At 37.3% G+C, this 19,155-nt stretch overlaps 3 protein-coding genes across 14 annotated transcripts in view; 1 reads left to right on the forward strand and 2 right to left on the reverse strand.

The window, feature by feature from the left end:
* The window catches only part of FGD6 (FYVE, RhoGEF and PH domain containing 6), a 115,597-nt gene extending 110,843 nt beyond the window's left edge, over positions 1 to 4,754 (reverse strand). For both annotated transcript variants that reach the window (XM_007085631.3, XM_015539087.2), the window contains exon 1: positions 4,565 to 4,754. In XM_007085631.3, the coding sequence (XP_007085693.2) occupies positions 4,565 to 4,580 (16 nt within the window). In that variant the 5' untranslated portion in view covers positions 4,581 to 4,754. The remainder of the gene's footprint in view (positions 1 to 4,564) is intronic.
* Positions 4,755 to 5,110: 356 nt separating this feature from the next.
* The window catches only part of VEZT (vezatin, adherens junctions transmembrane protein), a 78,774-nt gene continuing 64,729 nt past the window's right edge, over positions 5,111 to 19,155 (forward strand). For 8 of the 9 annotated variants that reach the window (XM_042992922.1, XM_042992926.1, XM_042992918.1 and 5 more), the window contains exon 1: positions 5,111 to 5,248. In XM_042992922.1, the coding sequence (XP_042848856.1) occupies positions 5,213 to 5,248 (36 nt within the window). In that variant the 5' untranslated portion in view covers positions 5,111 to 5,212. Of the gene's footprint in view, positions 5,249 to 14,189; positions 14,402 to 19,155 lie in introns of those variants that run through there. The other variant, XM_042992919.1, reaches the window with a different exon arrangement.
* LOC102955427 (uncharacterized protein C3orf20 homolog) overlaps positions 14,793 to 19,155 on the reverse strand; it is a 192,238-nt gene continuing 187,875 nt past the window's right edge. For all 3 annotated transcript variants that reach the window (XM_042992917.1, XM_042992916.1, XM_042992915.1), the window contains one exon: positions 14,793 to 14,931. In XM_042992917.1, coding sequence (XP_042848851.1) covers positions 14,901 to 14,931 — 31 coding nt within the window. In that variant the 3' untranslated portion in view covers positions 14,793 to 14,900. The remainder of the gene's footprint in view (positions 14,932 to 19,155) is intronic.

The raw sequence follows: 19,155 nt of genomic DNA on the forward strand, positions 1-19,155 counted from the left end.
ATCCTCCTTTGACATTATATAAAAAGCACTTAATAAACACCTATTATACAATGCTAGGTTTATACAGACCTGGTCCTATCCTAAAGGTACCTAATAAAAGCCTCACTCAAAAGACCTATAAAATAAAGATATACAGAGCCCGAATATCTGTATTTTTTTTAAAGTTCTTTACGTTTTTCCACCTAAACTATCTCTTATCACCTAGTCACATTTCCCCAAGGATACCTAAAGTAAAAATATTTTATCTTATACTTCTTACACTGCATGTTTGTTCCTCCAACAGGATCTCATGCTTAACAAAAACTTAATTTACTAAACAAAAACCATAAATCTTTCCAAATATCTGTTGGACATTAAGTACTTGAATACACAGAGGCTTTGATACTTCATTTAGTGATGATTTTCTTTTCAACAAAGGAAATTAGTCACGACACTTGGGAAGATATGACATGAAAGTGTGGGGGGTGGGTAGAGAGAGAGGGAGAGAATAGGGTGCTCTACTTCCTTTTAACAATCATTTTCCCAAACCAAGGTCACACAATGACAAATGCCCTCTCATTCAATTCCTGGTATAATGTCATAATAAAGAAGATAATAAAAAAATACTTCCAAAATAATTTAATACAAATTCCCAAAGCTACACAATTTCACTTAGCTATTTAATACACATGCTATTACTTTTAAGTAGAAAAAAATTGTAAAACCATTCAAAACCTAATGATAAACCTTGTTATAATAGTCTATTAAATTAAACTCTTGACCTATTAAGTCTTAAGGGAAAGTACGATTGCCCTAGGCCTCTTCCCAACCTCCCACCTTACCCAAGATAATGAAAACTGACAAACTGTCATGTTGATTTCATTTTTGTAACCATTCTTAAAACATCTTATCTTTGGGATTTTTGAAGGAATTAAAAAAAAAAAAAAGTCAGTTTTGCAAGATGGAAAGAGTCCTGGAGACTGGCTGCACGGCAACATGAAGGTATTTAACACTACTGAACTATACACTTAGAAATGGTAAAGATGGAAAATTTATGTGTATTTTACCACAACTAAAAAAACCAAACAAACCCAAAAAACAAAAATCCAGTCTCATCAAACTAATCTTTTACTTTCTGAATCTTATAGCCTGTCAAAAGCTTCAGGGCCATCTAACCAATTTTTGCTTTTTAGTTAAATTGTTTTTTACTCTTTGGTAACAATTTCACTATTTTCTTTAAATGTGCTTTATACACATTATCAGCATATCAGCATATTATACACATATCAGCATCCAAGGGCCATAAATACCTGTTCTCTGTTAGTTTTGTAGAAATTCAAGCAAATACGTATGAGTGGTGGTTGATTCCCGACAAACACAGCATAGCATATGTACCTAACACTTTTCAATGCTCACTCACTGCATTAAATAGATGACTGTGAACATTAGCTCACCACTGTTAACTATGTATTGGAGGAAGCAGATTAACATAACTCAGCTGGCTAACCTAATTCTGTGCCTTTGTGAAGATCTGGTTGCCTCAGTTTCCTTACTTGTAAATGAGGGATTTGAACAGATTTCTAAAGCCTATATGATTCCGAGATTATAACTTCTGTGATCCTTGCTTCAGGAGAATCCTTATATTCTCTAGTCCCTTATCTTTATATGATATTTCTTCAGTAGGACTTTGTCAGTCTTCACCATTAGAAGGCAAGCTCCAAGAGAGGAGGCATTTTGACATAATGCTCTATCCCCAGTCCTGAAAATAGAGCCTGGGAATAGTCAAAGCTGCCACATACATACCCTTCAATAGGTCTCAGTAACAGACAATTTCTTTTTAAAAAAAAAAAAAAAATCAATATCCATTTAAATGTAGAATAATATTCTGAAAAGTTAGCAGGAATCAACTTCAGTAGGATTATTAAATGAGTTATTAATCATTAGTAAGAGCAAATATTTAAGTCACTGGTATAGCAATATCCAAAATCCTTTTAATTTATTAAATTAAATTATTTAATTTATTAAACTACATTTATTTAATTTATATTATTATTATTATCATTATTATTATCATTATTATTATTATTTAGTGGCTCTATCTCGAAAGAAACACAACTCAAAAAATAACAAGTCATTATGGCCTGCTCCTATGTCACTCTTGAAATAAGTGCATGATGTTTGGAAATGAACCCAGCACCTTTGGATCTTAATACTGTAACAACATTTAGACCCAAAAGTGTAGAGCAAAGCAGCAAATCTTTTATTTACACAGCTGTTTGGCTTCAGGGAAAAATAAGGTAAGAAAGTAAAGCACTAGTACCATTTTACTATTACAAACATACGCGTCATCTGTTAGACACAGATGGCTGTGGTTCACATGTGCACACCTTCTTAGCTATTGGCCAGCCCAAAGGCAAAGCACATTAATGAGGCTGTATATGTTTTAAAAGATACAAAATATACACTGATAATCATCTCTCCCTTTTCATATACTGACTAGAATAATTCTAAAGTCTCTATTACGGGCCTACTCTTTCACAGATGCAGAAAAACGAAGAAAGCTCTTCTTCAGGATACATATAACTTAGATGTTCTACATTTATCTTATTTTTAAAAAATGAAGCCAAACCATCCCAAATACATCAGATTAGATTTAATGTAAACAAACACCCCCTCCCCCAACTGCAAATAACACTCTTAATGTTTTAATTAATTTGATTATGTACCAAAAAGCATCATAAAGAGTTTACAAAAATGATAAACACATAATTTTATAAGAATGGAAACAAAACCCCAGTTCTCTTCCATATTCTCCATTTAGACATGATAAAGAATAAAAAATCTTAACAGACAAAAAGGTAGTTAATGTTCTCAGCAAGCCATGTTAAAAACCAACTAACTCAGCTAAACACAGGAAGTGTTCTTTTAAACACCACAAAAATGTCTGTGGATTAATTGTAAAGTTGATAAAATATAAAAGTAGCTTGCATTATTCTAGGGTAATTCAAATGAAAGAATCAAACTTCCCGACTGAGCCCTGAATCAGATTTACATACTTAAATGCTTCTGGACCTGTTCATTAGAAACTGTTAGGACTAGAATTGAAAACAATACATTTAAGGTATGAATATTTTAAATGTGTTTGAAACTCCAAAGGAGGTGAGAGCTAAAATGGCTGGCAAGACTTTTAAATTTCTAAACATTTTAAATTAAGTGGACTGGGTCAGTAATAAAAATTAAAAGGTGAGGTACAGAAATTTAAGATGAAAACAGTTCACCTCAAGTACGTAGAAAGTCTCCCCTTGGTAACAAAAAGAGTTTATAAACAACTTTCACAGTGTATGATAACATATCTCTTTAACATACATGTAACATTAAATAGGAAAGATCTGCAATATGTTCAGGAATACTTCACTCCTTGCTTTCTTATCCTATTGCCTAACTTTTTACCTGGTTAGCTGTAATCTGTTACACCTAGCAATGCAACACTCCAATATATCTATGATTTAAAAATAATACAAATCAGAACATTGAGAGTGCTGTTTGACAGCTTCAAGTTGCAGAAATTTAAAACAAATGCCATGAAAAGCAAAGAAAAATTGATCATACTTAAGTGCTGATTTCAGAAGTAGCTTTGAGGGGAAGCCTAACACTATTGTACTACAAAATTCTTAATGAAGCGTATTTCTTTAAACATGGGCAAAAGCATAAAGAAAAATCCGCAATACTTAATGCATTATTAAGTTCTGGTTTAAAAATTAACCTATAGTCTTATAAAGTGCTTTTTTTTTTTTTAAAGCGCTTTTAACAGTAATTAGCAATTACTTTACTAACCATGTTGGAAAATAAGAACTGTCCCTTAAGACTGTTTAGAAACACAACGCCAAGAAATCCGCAAAATTCACACAAAGGTAAATTACAGGCTTTGTCATCTGGATGAAGAGAAAGGACTATGGGAGGCAGACAGAAAATAAGGCTTCGACTAACCAGGTAGAAACAGAAAAAAACCCATAAAAACTGGGTGAGGTGAGGAAAACATTGCTATCGACAATTCTACTCCTCTGCTTCTCAGGTAACAGGAAAAACCACCGGGAGGAGTCACAATGTCTAAACCTCCGCATCTAGTAAGGGTCAGGGTTTCCAGTTGGTACTGGGTTCAAAGCGACTCAGAGCGGTGGCTGAGTTCAACACTCCGGGAACACTGCCCTTTCCTAGAATAACTGATTTCTTAACATGGGAATCTAAACTATTTTCACACGCAAAGCCAAAGTCGCCCAAACTTTGGGACACACGAGCAGATGTTTCCCTCTTCACATTTAGTGATTCACCTGGCGCAGAGCTCCCAATGCGGGTCTCCGTTTCAAGGGAGATCCCAAGAGAGACACGATTTCTAACCAGCCCCTCTGGTTAGGAAGGGTCGAAAATATTCGGCAGCACACGCCGTCTGCTCCGTACTTGCCACAGCCCTCGGGAAAGGCAAGGGGAACACCGTTAATCCACCCGGGAGGAGAAAGTTGCTCCAGAGCCCAAGACTAGCAGCGCTCGCTAGAAACTTTCCAGCGGCAGCGCGAGCGCCGTCACTTACCCGCGGCAGAAGTCATGATTCCCTGTGCAGCTCGTTTCCCCGTTAGCCCCCCTCAATCCATGCTCCTCTTACAATCCATTGTTTCCAGAGTTCTCTTCAAGAAGAGAAAAGCTTCTGCCAGGGGCCGCATTCCGTCCGAAGGTCCCGCGGCGCAAGCAGAGCGCCGCACAAAGGACGCGACCGGCTCCAGGGACCCAGCGGCGCTCCCGGGCGCGAGCCGCAGGCGGCGGGCAGGCGAGCACGAGCGCCTCCCAGCAGAGCTCGGGGAGGACGGCCAGGCACGGGCACGAGCAGGGCTCACCGCGGCTTCGCCGGCGCGCGCCCCAGTCCAGCTCCAGAAAAAAAAAAAAAAAAAAAAAAAAATCTGTACTTCAGGCGCCCCCTGCTCGTCGCAGCCGTAAAAGGCGGACAATAGCTCCAACCTCCTCCAATCAGTGAGCTCGGGCTTCCTCCCGCTCCTGCCCCTCCCACCCACACGCTCATCCTTTGCTCCAATAAGTGGCCCTGAGAGGGGGCGTGCGCTGCGAAGCATTCTGGGAATTGTAGTTTTCTGGACAGACGGGACAGTCGGTAGCAGACGCCGTGGTGCCGCCTGTTCTCCCGCCTTCATTTCCCATCGTGCTGAGGCGGGTGGCATGGCGGAGAAGGATGACACCGGACTTTGACGAAGAGGTGGTTTTTGAGGTAAGGGGAAAATGGCGGTGGATGTGGATTGCCTTTGTTTGAGACGGACAGGGGGGAAGGCGAAGGGCCGATCCCGGGACAACGGATTGGGTGACGCTCCTGCCCGCCTAGGTCCTCGAATCTCGGCGATTTCTGGGCCTAGTGTTGGTGGCAGCCTGACAGGTGTAGCCCCAGGCACCCTTGCCGCGGCAGCCTCGGCCTCAGGCCCGCCCAGAATTCCCAGCTGGGGCTCCGTTGGTAGGCCGGTGGACAGGCGCCCCCTGCTTGTTCCTTCCCCGGGGATGGATATGCTCGCGGGCGTACTCTGCCCGAGCGGGGCGGGGTCCTATCGTGCCTTTTGGATACTCCTGAATACAACTTAGCCTCCCCCTTTTTCGTCCTCGATCTTTTGGGTCAGTATCCAGAAGTGCCTCAGGTCATCCTTCACGGTCGAGGCGTGGCCCTCGTAATGAAGGCAGCAGGTGCCCGTTTTCTAACACGTTTTAAAATCTGTGTGTGGGACCTACTGCGAGTATTTAGGACCGAGGCATATCAACATCTAGGTCTAATTCTTTTGTCCTTTGCCGTTGCGCTAGGTGTAGCCCGTTCTTCTGACTCGAGCCTCTGGGTGTGAGTGCTTTTGTGTGGGACTATTTTAAGACGTTCTCTGCCATCTTGAATGAAACACACACGCGCGCGCGCGCACACACACACACACACACACACATACACACACACACACACACACACACACACACACACACTCTATGGCGAGTATTTTGTTGCCACTTATCTATCAGATGCAGGAGAAAATTCACACCCGTTATAGATATATTGCAAATATGTATGCTTTATGTTCACTCATCCAAATAGATTGTAAGAAATTTTTAAAAAGAAATGGCCTATTCCATACAGTGAGAAAGCGAGGCACTAAGTGCAGAATGATAAATGTTGAAATATGTATAAACTGTCGTTGGAGGATTGATTTGGAAACAGGAGTCTATTCTTGTGGCCTCAGAGAAGCTACACCCAGTAAATGATACCGGAGATAAATCTTGAGCTATGAATCGGATTAGACAGATCGAAAGGAGAAAATGCATTACCGGGAAAGAACTGAATATGCCAAGGTTAGGAGGTGTGAAAGTACCTGGTGTGGATTTTTTTAGGGGCATGAGTGGGAGGGTCGCTATATAAAGTGGCTTCATGTGGCTAGAATGTAGCAGTAGTGAAAGATAGGGCCATTTTATCAAAATGAGGAGTCGATTGGAGGAGCTCATTAGGGAAGACAAGTGTTTGAATTTTGGAAATGAGAGAAAAAATGATGGAATAATGGCTTGGACAGATAATTCTAAGGTAAAATCAAGGAAGCAGTTACAGATTGAATGTGGGAGCTGAAGGAGAGACAAAAATGTAGGTTACTCAGATTTCTAGGGTAAAGAAAACTGGGCGGATGTTATTTTTTTTTTACCCTATTTTCTTAGATTTCTGAATATAATAGTAATGAATGCCCAAAGAACATTTCATTATAGAAAATAAGCCACAAAATTAAAATTATCTGTTAATCTACCAGCCAAAGATGGCCCCTATTAACGTTATAGTATTGTGTTCTTACAGACTTTTTTTATGCAAATGTATGTTTAATGTGTGATATTTTTTAAAGAAAAATGTATCATACGTAGAATTCTGAATGTATTTTTCACTTAAATTTATCATGAGTCTAACTATTCATTACTCTTTGAAAATATTGTTAATAACATAATATCCCTGCATGCATGTTTATCATAATATAACCATTTTCCCATTATTGGATAATTATATTGTTTCAAAATAACCATTGTATCAACACTGATATGATTCCATCTTTAACTGCAACTCTGATTTTTCCTTAGAATAATTTCTAGAGGTGAAACTAGCGGGTAAAAGGATATGACAATTTTTTAAGACTTATACAGAAAGGTTATACTAATTTATGTTTCCATTAGGAATAAGAGCATTGATTTCACCAAATCCTCAGCAACAGCCTTCTTAGTTTCTTTTGATCTTTGATAATTTGATAGGAAAAATAGCATTCCATTGTTCTAGTGTATATTCTATGCATTTATTGGAACCATTTTTATTTCTTTACTTGCCTGTTTCTTTTTGTATTTTTTTGTCCATTTTCCTATTGGATGCTAGCTTCTTAAAAATTGACTTGCATGAGTTCTTCATATGTTACTTAGACCTTGTAAGAAATTGTAGAAAATTTCTTCCAGTTTGCTGTTTAATTGACTTGCCTTTTGTCATGTACATTAATCTTTTCTGTAGCATAATATCAATGAGGAAAGTGTACAAATCATAAGTGTGTGCAGATTGATGAATTTTAACATGTTGAATACACCAATGTAAGCAGCAGCAGCCAGATCAAGAAACTGAACATCACCATCACACCAGAAGCTACCTCTTATTTCTTTTGTCGGTTCTGCCCACTTCAGATATAACCATTATTCAGACTTGGAATAACGAACTTAATTTTGCCTATTTTTATAGTTTATACACTGTGCAATTCTATTTGTATATCTCTTTTTTGGCTAACTTTTTTTCTTTCTGGTTTTGTTAGATTCATCCATATTGTCATGCGAGCATTTGTTATTTCTCCATAGTATTCCATGTGAACGTATGACAGCTTTTTAATCCATCTTACTGTTCATGGTCTTTGAGTAGCATCCAATTCGGGACTATTATGAATAGTGCTGCTTAGTATGTATGTTTTGTTGAACGTATTTCTTTATTATTATTACTATTATTATTTTAAGTTGGGGCAGAGAGAAAGGGAGAGAATTCCAAGCAGGCTCCACACTGTCAGCCCATTGCAAGTCTTGAACTCAGGAACCATGAGATCATGACCTGAGCCAAGATCAAGAGTTGGATGCTCAACCAACTGAACCACCCAGGCACCCCTTGTTGAACATATTTCTGTTGTATATATATTTAGAAGTGAAATTACTGAGTCATAGGAAATGTATATGTTTACCTTTTGTAGGTACTGCCAAATATTCCAACCCAGTTATACCAGTTTATACTCCTACCAGCAGTCTATAAGAGGTCTAGTTGCTCTACATCCTCACCAACACTTGCTAATATCAGTCTGGTTGTTTTTTTTTTTTTTAAGTGTATTTATTTATTCTGAGAAAGAGAGACAGAGTGCATATGTACACTTATGCACCTGTACCTAAGAGCTGGGGAGGGGCAGAGAGTTGGAGGGGGAGAATCCCAGGCAGGGTCTGTGCTGTTAATTTGCATTTTCCTGATAAGGAAGTTGAGAGTCTTTTTTATATGTTTATGACCCCACCCATTGTTTATCTACTTTTGAAAAGCCAATTCAAGTTTTTTGCATATTTTTCAATTGGGTTATCTCTTTTACTGATTTAAAGGAGTTCTTTACATATACCTGATACAAGTCCTTTGTTGGATATGTGTACCTCAGATATCTTATCTCAGGATATGTGTAGCACTCTCTTAATTGTGCCTTTCAGTGAACAGAAGCTCTTAACTTTCTTATAATCCAATTAAACCTTCTTTTGTAGTTAGTACTTTTAAAGAAATATTTGCCTACTTTAAGGTTACAAATGTATTTTCTCTCAAAGCTTTATTTTACCTTTTGCATTTAGATCCGTCATCCATGTGAAACTGATTTTTGTATGGTATCAAGTAAAGGTCAACATAATTTGTTTTTCAAATAGATGTCTGGTTAACCTGGCATTTACTCAACTGACCATTCTTCCACTGAACTACCATGTTGCCTTTGTAATAAATTAGGAAACCTTGTATGTGTGGCTCTATTTCTGGATGCTCTCTTTTCCATTGGCCAATTTGACCATTCTTATGCCAATAACATTATTTTAACCACTATAACTTAATAAAAAATGTCTGATTAGATAAACCTTTCAGCTTTATTTTCCTTCAAGGTTGCTTTTGCTATTTTTGGTCCTTTGCATTTCCAAGTAAATTTTAGAATCAGCTGGTCAATTTCAGTTAAGAAAAAAAAAGGCTGAGATTCTGATTGGAATTGCTTTGAATCTATTGATTGATTCAACAGATTCAATTGATTTGGAGAGACTTGACATCTTTACAATACTAAATCTTCCAATTTGTGAACATTTTTACTCTCACCTTCTAAATGAGGCAGTTTCTCATCTCTGTGTTCTAGAACTGACTTTACAAATAGGGAATATAGGGGAGAAAAATAATTTTCCCTCCTCTACCCTTCTACTTCTTGGCTGAGAACCCTGTATTAAAAGATACATTAGGGGTGCCTGGGTGGCGCAGTCGGTTAAGGTCCGACTTCAGCCAGGTCACGATCTCGCGGTCCGTGAGTTCGAGCCCCGCGTCAGGCTCTGGGCTGATGGCTCGGAGCCTGGAGCCTGTTTCCGATTCTGTGTCTCCCTCTCTCTCTGCCCCTCCCCCGTTCATGCTCTGTCTCTCTCTGTCCCAAAAATAAATAAAAAACGTTGAAAAAAAGAATTAAAAAAAAAAGATACATTAACAGAGAAAAACAAACAAGTTTATTAACATGTATACCTCATTTGTTCATGGGATATACTGTGAAAAACCAGAGCTAGACAATATTTAAAGCAGTAAACAGATTTTAATCCTGGCTATCACAATAGAAGAGACCTCAGTGAGAACCAGACTTAGTTGCAAATATAGCCTGGGCAAGAGGGAATTTAATTACTAAGAGGAAACACTGGGATAAGAGGGGTTTTGGGGAGCCTGGGTGGCTCAGTCAGTGAAGTGTCCGACTTCAACTCAGGTCATGATCTCGCTGCTTGTGGGTGCGAGCCCCTCATCGGGCTGTGTGCTGACAGCTCTGACAGCTTGGAGCCTGGAGCCTGCTTCGAATTCTATCTCCCCCCTCCCCTGCCACTCACATTCTGTCTCTCTCTCTCTCTCAAAAATACATAAACATTAAAAAAAAAAAAAAAAAGAAAGAAAGAGTGGTTTTGGCTAAACTGATCTAATAGAAGAATTCTTGCTAAAGACAGGGGTGGGGTGGGTGGGGGTTGGACATCAACCTGGGTGGGTGATAGAAAATGAGGAACCCAGTATCTATCAAGGTTGTTATGCTCATGAAGCTGAGAACACATGATCACGATCATAAGCAACAACGTAAGAGTCAGGAAACCATCACATCTGCCTCTCGATAACCCACAAAGCTGGTACAGTAGTACTGGAACTCAGAATCTATCCACTGTCTCTACCGCAACTGCCTCTGCATTACCAGAAAGCTGGTAACACATATTGGAACAAAGGAAAGAAGGAAGGAGGAAGAGAGAAAGAAAAGCCCACTTTGTATCTAGAATCCTAGCTGCAAGATAATTTGAGAAATCTTACATTTAGCTTTCCTGTCTCTTAAACCTCTCCTACCCTAAGAAAATTTGACTGGATATTTTTGGTGTATTTGTTTTAACACTGTTGTTTTAATGATTTTTAGAGTCAGACGTTAAACGCATTTATGTCTTAAGACTTACTCAGGGGGCGCCTGGGTGGCTCAGTCGGTTGAGCAACTGACTTCGGCTTAGGTCATGATCTCACGGTTTGTGAGTTCGAGCCCCGTGTCAGGCTCTGTGCTGACAGCTCAGAGCCTGGAGCCTGCTTCTGATTCTGTGTCTCCCTCTCTCTCTGCCCCTCCCCCGCTCATGCTCTGTCTCTCTCTCTGTCTCAGAAATAAACATTAAAAAAATTTTTTTAAAAAAGACTCAATGTCATATGCTACATTAAAATTAAAATTTTAAATTTTAAGTCAAGCAGAGTTTTGGAAAGTACTCCCAACTATATCCTTTCCCTACTTAAAACTCTTTTTTAAGTGCCTTGATTTAATATCAATTTCCTGGAGTATTAGCAACTCTACTATCTTTTCTTATAATATTGACCCAGAGGTCATCTTTGAGTGCTGCTACTTTGGGAGGACCAGGGCTACACTGAAAGATGATGTAGTAGAGAATTAAGAAAGAAAAGAAAGAGTGAGATTCCCAGGTCCAGGTCCCAGTCCTTGCCCCAGAATCTGACCTTCTTTTTATCAGTACTAGACTCCAAATATACCTTCAAAGTTAATTCTGTTATCTTGGAACCTAACAACCCCAAGAGGCTCCAATGGAAAGGAGTGGAAAGCATAACCTCAGACTTGGACCTCTCAGGCAGAACAACAACAGGACAAAGTTTCGAAAATGATGAACAGCATGTCTAACATGGGTACTCTGCAAAGTAAATACTGAAATGCCAATATCATCATTTTACTCTGTAATTGTTATCTGTAAGATCTTTTGAGAGTATGTAGTCTCTATTGGCCCTAGGCAGGTGTTATAAAGTTCTGATGTTGCTCTTTTGTAGCTTTCAGATTTTTTCATTATAAATTAATTGCAGAACTTTGAGCCATTCATCCTATTTTGAATCCTTCCATGCCCAGAGGAAAGAGTACCTGAAAATAAGAGGTTTTTATCTGAAGGACAAATATTTCTACCTCTTTGCATTATTTGTAGTGTATCTAAACCATTTCTTCGTAACTACACTATAGGGACAAAGTTGTCCTCAAGGGACTCTTTACTCTTTCATATCTGTCCATGATAACCCTATTTCGGTGGCTGAATTCTTTGGTTTTTATTGAAATTCATTCTCTTTTCCTTTGTTCATGACTGGGAAAGCTAATTTTTGCACCTCTTATCTCTATCTCTTTCCCTCCTTCGTACTTCTCAGTAAATTATTAAATGTTAACTCTTTGTTGCCATTATGTTCAGGCGTACTCCTCCCCATCCCCACACTAAGATAAATGTGAGATGGCTCTCACCCAATCTCTCACACGTAAAAGTGTAAAAAATCCTTCCTTACTTGAGAGATTCTCCTTTCTTTATGTTATTTTTATATATTTTAATTTTAAAAATTTTAATTCCAGTATCTTTTCTATATTTGAAGGTTAAATATTATTTGTAGATTCTTTCTATTTGCATTATTGATTTGACTAATGGAAGAAAATTGTTTTTTGTCTGTGAATGTATATATTGACAGTATTTGGTATTTTGATAATGGAATTGCTGTCTGGAATAATTATAAAATTTAAGGTATTGTGTCATCTCATTTTCACTTAAAATTCATCTTCAGTTTTCTGCGGTACATAAAATTCCACAATTGTATAAAATACTCTACTTCTAAATAGTAGCTGAGCTTGGAAGCATAGCAAAACTCATGCTTTTATCACTATCTGAAATTGAAAGAATACTTATTAATGAGTTGTTAAATTAGAACCCTATTGACATAAAAGATTAATCATTAAGGCCAAAGCTAGTTTATTACCAGATGTGCAATAATAAATTTGTTTAACACAAGTTATAAAAATTATTCTTGGGGAACAAGTCTTTGCTTTTTTCTGTCTGGGTGATATTCCTTCCATTTTGGCTTCACATATCCACAGATCTCTAATGAGGATTTTAACATTTAAAAAAGTAAAATAAAACCAATGAAACAACAGATTTGGGGCAAAAAAAAAAAAGAGTTTAACATTAAAAAAATTTAAAAAAAATTTTTAATGTTTATTTTTGAGAGAGAAGTGGGGGAGGGGCAGTTGAGAGAGGGAGAGAGAGAATTCCAAGCAGGCCCTACCTACACTGTCAGCACAGAGCCTGACATAGGGCTTGAATGTACAAACTGAAATCATGACCCGAGCTGAAACCTAGTCCGATACTTAACTGACTGAACCACCTGGGTGCCCCAGTGCTTAAATTATTTTTATGGTTGTCTTGGTATTTTTACACAGTTCTATTAAAGGCTTTCTTTTTTTTTAAGTTTATTTATTTTATTCTCTACACCCAGGATGGGGCTTGAACTCATAAGGTTGAGTAAATAAGAGTCAAGCCCTTAGAGTTCTCCATTAATTAGGAAATACAGGAAGAGATTTGGCTCATTTCCAGTCCATTTTTAGATCAGGAACTCTTACTCAATTTTAGTTTTCTCGGTTCTGTACCAGTGTTTCTGTAGTTCCCAAAGTTGGGATTTTGTTGATTAATCCACACCATTAATTTCATGTCTCTTTAACAACTTTTTTGAAGTGGATTTTCTACTTCTATATATATCTTGCCCCATCCTTTTAGTTTCACTCTTCCTTACAGCTTCTCCCTTTCTGATGAAAGTGCATAATACATCATTTTGAGAGAAAAATCTCTCCTTTATCTCTTAAGGGAACCACAAATGCTTTTTCTACTCTTTTTATTATCATTTGGGATAAGGAAAAAAGACAATAAAGTTGGATGTGATCTAATAATATCCAGACCTCATTCTAATGTTTATCGCATGCTCTTCTCACAACATGTTGCCTGTGTGTTTGACTTGGTTCTAATTTTTTTTTAGGTAGTTAAAAATGAGTTTTACTTCCTCACCTTGCTTCTGCCCTGCATCCAATAAATGCCCATTATATGCCAGTTCATTAATCAGATACTAAATGATATTAAGGGTAGAATCAGAACTAGGGAGCACTCAATCCACCATTGCTACCTTCCTTTCTCTTAGTTAAGACCAAGTCATTGTCGTTCTTTATATTTAATCAGTTGAGTGTATAAGCTGTGCAAGTCAGTTTTCTCCCTTTGCATCTCTTCAAGCTTTTTTTTTTTTTTTGATGGATAGATTTTGTTTTGTACTATATACAATTGTACTTAAGTACATTCGTGCTATTGTATGGAAAAAATGTGAAGTCACTCTTTTTAAAACTTTTTGTTGTGTATAACACTTAATATGATTAATTGGATAAGATTGATTTTGATTGGAAAATCTTAGAAGCCTGCAGCCAGGAAAATTTATGAATATAAGTCTTACCTGCTGCTAGTTTACAAAAAATTTTTAAGTAAACATAATTATTAAGTAATATCCTTTAAAGGCGTTTAAAAACCCCTACTCCTTCTATTACTTCTGCAGTTACTGAGTGATATTGAAGGAATTATGTTGAGGTTTTTTTCAAAGAGCTGCTTCTGATTGGAAAATGCTTAGTAATGATGAAGACACACCCTCCAGTTCAGTGGCCATTTTGTAGTGTGGTTCTTCTGGAGAAACAAGTGGGAACCATCAAAGAAAGAAGTGTATGGATCAGAAGAATATGGGCAAAAGGCAATAAATTTTTCATCTAGGTCAATTGGAGAAATTATAACTATGCTGTCCGTGAGTAGTTTAATTAGTAAGACCAATTTTTCTGGATGCTTTTAGCTTACTTAATCTTTTTGATTTCTGTGATTAGATTTGCTTTGCTCATATTGAGGAACAATTAAATTAATGCTTGGATTCAGAGCTTTGGGTATAGTAATTTAGAAGTTACGTTGAAATATGTAAACTACAAAAAGTATTTCCTGTTATTTTAGAATTAATTTTGCAAGGTACTTTTTATGGTATTATCTATCCAAGGTTTAAGGTTGGGGGTAGGGGAAGCAGTGAGTAGTTATTTTCAAATTATGCTTTCTGATTGTGTACTGATTTAAAGGTGAGTGAAAAGTCTGTAGGAATTCAGTATATTGACAATATAATTAATTGTAATGGGTAAATTTATTTTCCTTTGTAGAGTTTGTAAATTATGACGATTTTAGCTCTTTATATCTAAAAGCATTTTCATTAAAAATAGAGAAAACAGCTACCTTGCATAATTTGGTAATGACACTCTTCCTCATCAGCTTATTTTGTGATGTTCTGCAGTTAACCTGGAAAGAAATAAGGAAATAATAGCAATTAACAACAGGAATTCCTCCTTTTCCATCATATTTTCCCAGAAAATTGCTGTTTTACATGTAATAATTACATTTATACCTATAGCTATAAGCTATATTCAAGGAGAAAAGACTTCTAAAATATTTTTAATAACTAATAAATAATTGTTTCCAGGCAAATATCCTCCAACAAAGCCCTTAATTATAGAAAATCTTTTTTTCATAAAGATTTTGTTTTGAATACAAGATCTTTTAGAGATTCCTTTGGCATGGCAGAAACTTTTAAAAATATATAACTTACATTACAGTACTTTCTTTTCTGAAGAAATTAAAAACAGATACAAATCTTTAAAGAAAAGTTACCTGTAAGTAATTTGATAGATTGTTTTAACAAGGGACTGGAAACAAAGCCTTCTAGGTAAGCACAGGTTTATTATAAATTGAAGTCTTCATTGACAAAGTCACTCCTACATTATACACTTTCATATCTCTGTGCCAATGCCTCCTGTCTTCTACTGCCTTCTGTTAGTAGCTAACTGCCTTTTCCTACTGCTTCTTGTGTTTAATAATGGACTTAAAGAGATCAGATGACATCTGACATCTGACAGCAGTTAGCATTTGATATTTTACTGACATTTTAAGTAATGGAACTGTGTAATAGTTGACTAGATGATTAATTTTGATATAGACAAGTGCACAGGATCATTCTATTCATTTGCTAAACCAACAATTCGACACCTTTTTTATTAGGCCTTACACTGGGCACCTTTTTCCGCACAAATAACACATGAATGTATTCTCATTATGAAAAAGTCAAATAATACAGGGAAAGCATCAGCCCTCCCTTAATCTTCCTTTTCTTCCTAGAAGTAACCACTCTCCTCAGTTTTCTGCCAGATCATTTTCAGTGCAATTATATTCATATATACATACAAGCAAATATATACTCATAATACACATAGAAATGTTGTATAATATCTATAGGATCAATGCCTAGTAGAATTGCTAGATCAATGGATATATTAATATTTTTACATACTCCCATTAATGGCATCTGAAGTATCTTTTTCCTTATACCCTTACCAACACTATACATGACCAAACTTAACCGTCGCCAACTATCAGGTTAAAATTATATCTTTGTTTGAATTTGCACTCCTTCAATCAAGGGTAAAGTCTAGCATGTTTTTATTTGTATTCACCCATTTGTGTATTTTTTTTCTTTGAACTGCCTCTTTATATCCTTTGCCCATATTTGTAGTTTTTAATATTTTCTTATTGGATTATATGGTTTTATCATAAAGAAATTAGTTTTATCATATGTTGGCCATATTTTCTCTTAAGTGTCATAAGAGTTGTTTTAAAAACTCAGTGAGATAGCCTTGAGAATAATTTGGAAGAATAAGGTACTGTTGTTTTTATAGTCCCAGGATTCTTTGCAGCCAGTTTCAAGGTTTGTGTAATCTGAGGTAAATACATACAAATTATAACTTATCTGAAGAGAAATGATTGGGAATAAAAGTAGGTATTATCGGGAACATTATGCTTTGTTGAATTTTCTAACTTAATCTGTTAGATAATTCTTAAATTACAAGTCCAGTTTCTGGTTAAAAAAAACACAACTATATAAAATACTGTATTAGACTGAGTTAATGAATTTATTTACTCTAAATTAGTTGCAACGTAGTGAAATAAATAACAGTTTTGGCTCTCTGTTGGCTTGTGTAGATTCAAATTCTGGCTCTCTTATTTCTGTGACCTTGGCTAAGTTACATGTTCTTTCTATGTCGTAGTTTTTCTCTTTTCTCAAACGAGCTCTGCCTCATAAAGTTATCATAAAGGTAAAATGAGTTACCACATAAAATGCTTAGAAATGTGCCTGGTACTTAGAAATGAACGTAGGTAATCAATAAATGTTTGGTGCTGCTGTTTGGGGACGAATTAGTGGGGGAGAGAATCAACCCAATAGATGTGAACTGACACTGATCATTCTCCTGTGAGAAGAAAAGTGCATCTCAGTAATATCGAACAGAATTCACAGCCTCCACTGACATTTCCAAACCAGAGATAAACACTGTTGGAACCTATGAAATGAGCCGGTGGAGCAGGTCAAGGACCGTTTCCGGACTCCCCCCTGCTTGTGGCCCCCATAGCCTGTGGGAAACTGCAGCACTGGAATACTTGCTTAATTTTGTTTGTGTGATCTTGATCATGTTTGTGCCTGCTATGGCTCTATCACCCTTGGTGAGTGGATTTCTAAATTGATAATCTATCGCCTGTAGATTATTTTTCCTCTTTGCATTTATACCTGAAAATTTCCCTTTGGTTTTTGCTTGAATTATTCCCGATTGTACTTTGTTAACCCTAAGATAATAAGTATAGAACTCTTTTAAGAATGAGTAAACAGAAAAGTCATGGAGCCTAAAACAATTCTATGAAGATTTGGAGTTGCCACGCTCCAACAAAGTATATTCACAGAAGGGGAAAAAAAAATCCAGATTTGTGTTTCCAGATTAAAGTGGCTATAGTTCTGTGAAACCTAAAGCCACCAGTGAAGGGGGAATAATTTAATAATTTGAGATGAGGACAACCTGAAGAGAGGAAACAATACCCCTGAATTAAAAATTGTACCATGCAGGATCAGCATTTTGGACCTTAAGTGAATAAAATCTGATAAATAAGTATGTTGTTAACCATGTCTTTTACTTTCTGTATTTTGATGCATTGATCATCTCAGGACCTTACTGACCCTGGAGGGATTGCCGCTCCCAGAGTTAACCAATTCCTAAGAGAGAGCAAACCGTTCATCTAGGTAACACACCTCTCACCTGGCCACGACGCATCTGCCCTAATCATCACAGGGTCAGATACCAGACCTCACTAGGGACAACCCCTATGCTTCAGAGCCTGCTGAAATTATGCAGACTAGCCAGTTTTAAGCCTGCTTCCCTTGCCTTCCTCATTCCTTCCCAAAGAAACCACAGTAAAGGCCGTGATCCATAATTTCCTCCCTCTCCCCTCTTGACCAACCCTGGTGCTGCCACCATGACCTCCCCTTCCTCATGGCATGGCCTGCCTCCATCTTTTGAGATCTGTGAATATAACTGTCTTTTCAATGGCAGTCATCTCCTGATCTGTTGGCCTTACCTGAGCAATGAAACTTACATTTTAAAACAATAAGGGATACCTGGCTGGCTCAGTCGGTGGAGCATGCAACTCTTGATATTGGGGTCGTGAATTCAGGCCCTATGTTGGGTGTGGTCCTTACTTTAAAAAAAAAAAATAAATGAAAGAAGACTTCTTCTAGATACCCTTTTTCCTCAGAGACAGTTTTATGTTATTATTAAGGGTGTAGGCTTTGGACTCAGACCAAAGCTGGTTAGTCTTACACTATTTAACTTAGCCACGTTTTTGACTTCATATGCCCTAATTTCCTTCTAAAATGGTAGGAATAGTAATAATTTCGCTTTAGAAGTTTGTTGTTGAGAGTAAAGTATTATAGGGGCGTCTGGGTGGCTCAGTCAGTTGGGCGTCTGACTTCGGCCCAGGTCATGTTCTCATAGTTCTGGTTCGACAGCTCAGAGCCTGGAACCTGCATCAGATTCTTTGTCTCCCTCTCTCTCTGCCTCTCCCCGGCTCACACTCTGTCTCTCTAAAAAATAAACATTAAAAAAACTTTTTTTAAGTAAATAAAGTATTATAAAACATCCTTAACTTAATGCCTACCATATAAGCAACTCAAGAAATGTTAACTTTCTTTACTATTACTCTATTTTCCAGCTTCGGCTCTACTCTTTTCTGAAATATTGGCCTCTTGTAAGGCCTTCTTATCTTCTCATCCTCTGTATTACCTCTAGCTGATCTCATCTACTCAATATGTTCCCATACCTGTACCCTACTATGTGGGTTTACCACCATATCTATTTGCTAAAAGCTCAGATCTGTGCATTCAAACTGGGCCACTTTCCTGATCTCCAGATATTTTAGGTCTAAATTATTCACATTTGAGTATCTCATAGGCTCCCTCTTCAGCCTTGTTGTGCTGCCACTATTTTATATTTCAGTAAATAACACCACCTAATTGTCCAAACCAGAAATCTAGGAGTCACCTTGCCCCCCTCTGTTGCCAGCCACTTTCAAGCATAAATGGGTAGTAAATTTGAAGAGACGGTATTCACAAACTAAAGAGTGTTTATTACATTTTGAGAAAGGGAGTAG

This window comes from Panthera tigris, chromosome B4, assembly GCF_018350195.1.
Source record: "Panthera tigris isolate Pti1 chromosome B4, P.tigris_Pti1_mat1.1, whole genome shotgun sequence".
In the NCBI taxonomy this organism is placed as follows: domain Eukaryota; kingdom Metazoa; phylum Chordata; class Mammalia; order Carnivora; family Felidae; genus Panthera; species Panthera tigris.